General features: G+C 52.5%; 1 protein-coding gene across 1 annotated transcript; it reads right to left on the minus strand.

The window, feature by feature from the left end:
- Positions 1-1,936: 1,936 nt before the first annotated feature.
- Positions 1,937-3,044, minus strand: LOC119956630 (tumor necrosis factor ligand superfamily member 13B-like). Its single transcript, XM_038783970.1, has one exon. It carries the CDS (start codon positions 3,042-3,044, stop codon positions 2,169-2,171), a length of 876 nt encoding a protein of 291 aa, XP_038639898.1. The 3' UTR covers positions 1,937-2,168.
- Positions 3,045-3,254: the final 210 nt, after the last annotated feature.

Here is a 3,254-nt window from a genome sequence, read left to right on the forward strand (position 1 = left end):
GCCAAGAAATGACGTTCGTTTACGTCTGCTCCCCATTGCCCCCGTGACAGCTGCTCTCATCTTTGTTCTATTGCCCGTCATGTGGTCCCGTTCAATGGAAACGCCCGTTCCCGAGAACAAACCTTCTCAAAAGCTTCCGGCTCTGGACAAACAGCAGTTTCCGGGCAGATCGAAGGTTGCTTCAGTGAGCGCGAACCAGCGAAATGCAGCAGGGGGTCAGTCATTAAACCTGCCTCGATATCCCTGCCAGCGTGAGAAATGGAATACTGTCAGCCTTCCCAAATACCATTGCCAGGAAAAACAGGAAGGCTGCTGAACTGGGAGTGGCTGCGACCTTGCCACAGCGAGGCAGCACTACCAATAACGCCGGTCTTTATACCTTGGATAAAATGTCCCATTGTAACAGCATGATCCTTAAACCAAGCTAGGCTGAGGTAATGCAGAAATTAAGCGATGTCTCCACTATGTTGTGTCACGAGCAGTTCCTTATCTCGAGCTCGGAATCCACGGGATAATAGACTCCTCTACTTAGTCCTGACCTGCATCAGATTTTTGTTTAACTCGTTAAAGATTTGTTAAACATCAAAAAATAGGAGTACGAGACCATTCGGCCCTTCAAGCCTGTTCTGTCATTCATTACGATCATGGCTGATTATCCAACTCAGTAACTTGTTCCCGCTATCTCCCCCTATCGATTCCCTTCGCCCCGAGAGCTATATCTAACCCCTTCTGAAAAACATAATAATGTTTTGGCCTCAACTGCTGTCTGCGGTGGCAGATTCCATGGGCCGACCACTCTCTGGGTGAACAGGTTTCTCCTCACGCTGATGTCTTCCCGGTAAACTTCTTTGACAATGATCTGCTCCCACATCCGGATTCTTTGCTGAAGTAGCACTGAATTGGTGCAGGATGTGATCTGCTCCCTCGAAATTCTGGTGCCCCCCCCCCCCCCCCTCCTCTCTTCAGGGGCAGCAGGGTAGCATGGTGGTTAGCATAAATGCTTCACAGCTCCAGGGTCCCAGGTTCGATTCCCGGCTGGGTCACTGTCTGTGTGGAGTCTGCACGTCCTCCCCCTGTGTGCGTGGGTTTCCTCCGGGTGCTCCGGTTTCCTCCCACAGTCCAAAGATGTACGGGTTAGGTGGATTGGCCATGCTAAATTGCCCGTAGTGTCCTAATAAAAGTAAGGTTAAGGGGGGGTTGTTGGGTTACGGGTATAGGGTGGATACGTGGGTTTGAGTAGGGTGATCATGGCTCGGCACAACATTGAGGGCTGAAGGGCCTGTTCTGTGCTGTACTGTTCTATGTTCTATGTTCTATTCCTCCTCGCTGTGGAGCTTGACCTCGAGGAATTCATTCAACCCGATGTATTGAGCGGCTCCAGTTTTCTGCTGGCCCCTGGGGTCATTTTGCCAACCATCCCCAGCTGGCCTAGTTGGAATTTGTAAGTCCCGAGCTCCTCTCTGCGGAGAGTGGGTGAAATCTGAGGCGTGAGGTTGTCTGGCTGGGTTTCGTGGAGTCTGGGTTGCCTGAACACTCAGAACCGGGCCTCCTTCTGTCTCCTCACCTTCAGAGGGGGAGCTAACGCCTTGCGTTTGACACCCTGCTGATCTCCGACATTTGGTTTATCCTTTGGTTTTGTCGATGTTTCTTTCCTCACTGAACTTTGGTTTCGTGCCCTCGCTGTTGACCACCTTCCAGTCACCAGCGTCAACGTCTTGTCAATTACACCATTACAGTTAAGAGAAATAGGTGCATTGTCTTTGAGTATGGGTAAAAAGGCGGTGGCCCAGACACTGGGTTGAGTGGGAGGAGAGTTGTGAGACCGAACGAGTCAATAAAACAGCAGCAACTGACTTGGGACTTGTTTGCCATCCAGTACCATCACCCTTCTGTGGTCCCATCACCACAGAGAGGGGGGGGGGGGGGGGGGGCTCCATTCAGCATCAAATCAGCTCACCCTGCATGTGAGACAAGCTTGTTCTCAGTTGTCCCTTCCGTTTCCCATAGTTATGCAGGGGGAAAGGCGAAATCGGTTTGCATTTCCAAAACAAGGGCAAAAATAAAACTCCGACCATTCCTTCCTTCAGCAGAGCGGACCGAGGAGGAATCGAATAATGACGGGGCTGTAAACTCCCAAGCACTCCACCTCGAATGCTTTGGACAACATTTTATGACAGTTTTAACACCCCGAAGAATGTCCCGTCTCCAGTTAAGGCAATGTGGGCTTGGCCGCGTGGTACGATGAGTTCAAGCTCATCGCCCACCTCCAGCTTGGCAATGCCAGCGGTGAAGCAGGAGTTGTTTGGGCAGCAGGCGGGCATGTTTTGGATACACCGGAAGAGGATCGCACTCTGTGGCTCATTGCCGACGATGCTTGCCTTTATCCTTTTGATGAGATGCCCCATTGTGAATGTATCGTCCTTATACCACACTTGGCTGTAAACCAGAAAGTAACCAGTTTCTCTCACAGAGATTTTATCACCCGTCTTCTCAAGGGCGCCTCCTTTACGCAGGCTGAGAATCCACGGGATAGTCGTCTCCTCTACCTGGTTGCGATTTGCAAACGGCCTCCGTTCAACTCGACAAGCTTGCTGGTGCCTTCCGGCGATGCATTTTTGGCAACGGCTCGCTCTGGCCACCGGCCTTCCATTAGCCGTCGCGATCAGCTGCACAAACGACTGCCGCACGGGATCAGGAAGCGACCTTCCCCCTCGGAATCTCCCTTCCCCCTCTGCGGGTTTCTCCCGGCTGCTGGCGGGCGTTCCCCCGCGAAGCCCGCCGGCCTGGCCCGCCAGCCGGCTCCAGTTAGCCGCCTGCCCCTCCTCGGTTCCTCGCGCCCAGGACCCCAGCTGCTCCAGCCGGTATTTGTACCGCCCCAGCTCCTCCCTCATGGACGAGATCTCCGCCTTGAGGGCGAGGACGTGGTGCAACGCCACAGCCGCCATGGAGGCGGAGAGCAGAGCTGCCGTGGTCAAGACGCAGGCTGAGTAGATCAAACATCGGTGGGCTACGTCGATGCCGGCCTTTCCTCCGTCCGCTTTCATCTTAGGCTCCTAATTCCGCTTTCTGACGGAAACTGGTGCAGTAAATCTAAATAAAGACTGTGCCATTTCCTGTCAGCTGCTGTTTGCGATTCTCAGTATTTTATAATCTGAAAGGACTTGTTGCAGACTGCAGCAATGCATGTTCTGAAAGTTAGTGTGCTGACAGCAGAATTAAATTATTTAAAACAAGAGCAGACATTCATTCCTATA

This window comes from Scyliorhinus canicula, chromosome 23, assembly GCF_902713615.1.
Source record: "Scyliorhinus canicula chromosome 23, sScyCan1.1, whole genome shotgun sequence".
In the NCBI taxonomy this organism is placed as follows: Eukaryota; Metazoa; Chordata; class Chondrichthyes; order Carcharhiniformes; family Scyliorhinidae; genus Scyliorhinus; species Scyliorhinus canicula.

What these genes read in the sequence shown, in the direction of transcription:
- LOC119956630 (XM_038783970.1), bottom strand. Translation starts at nt 3,044, where the DNA reads ATGAAAGCGGACGGAGGAAAGGCCGGCATCGACGTAGCCCACCGATGT.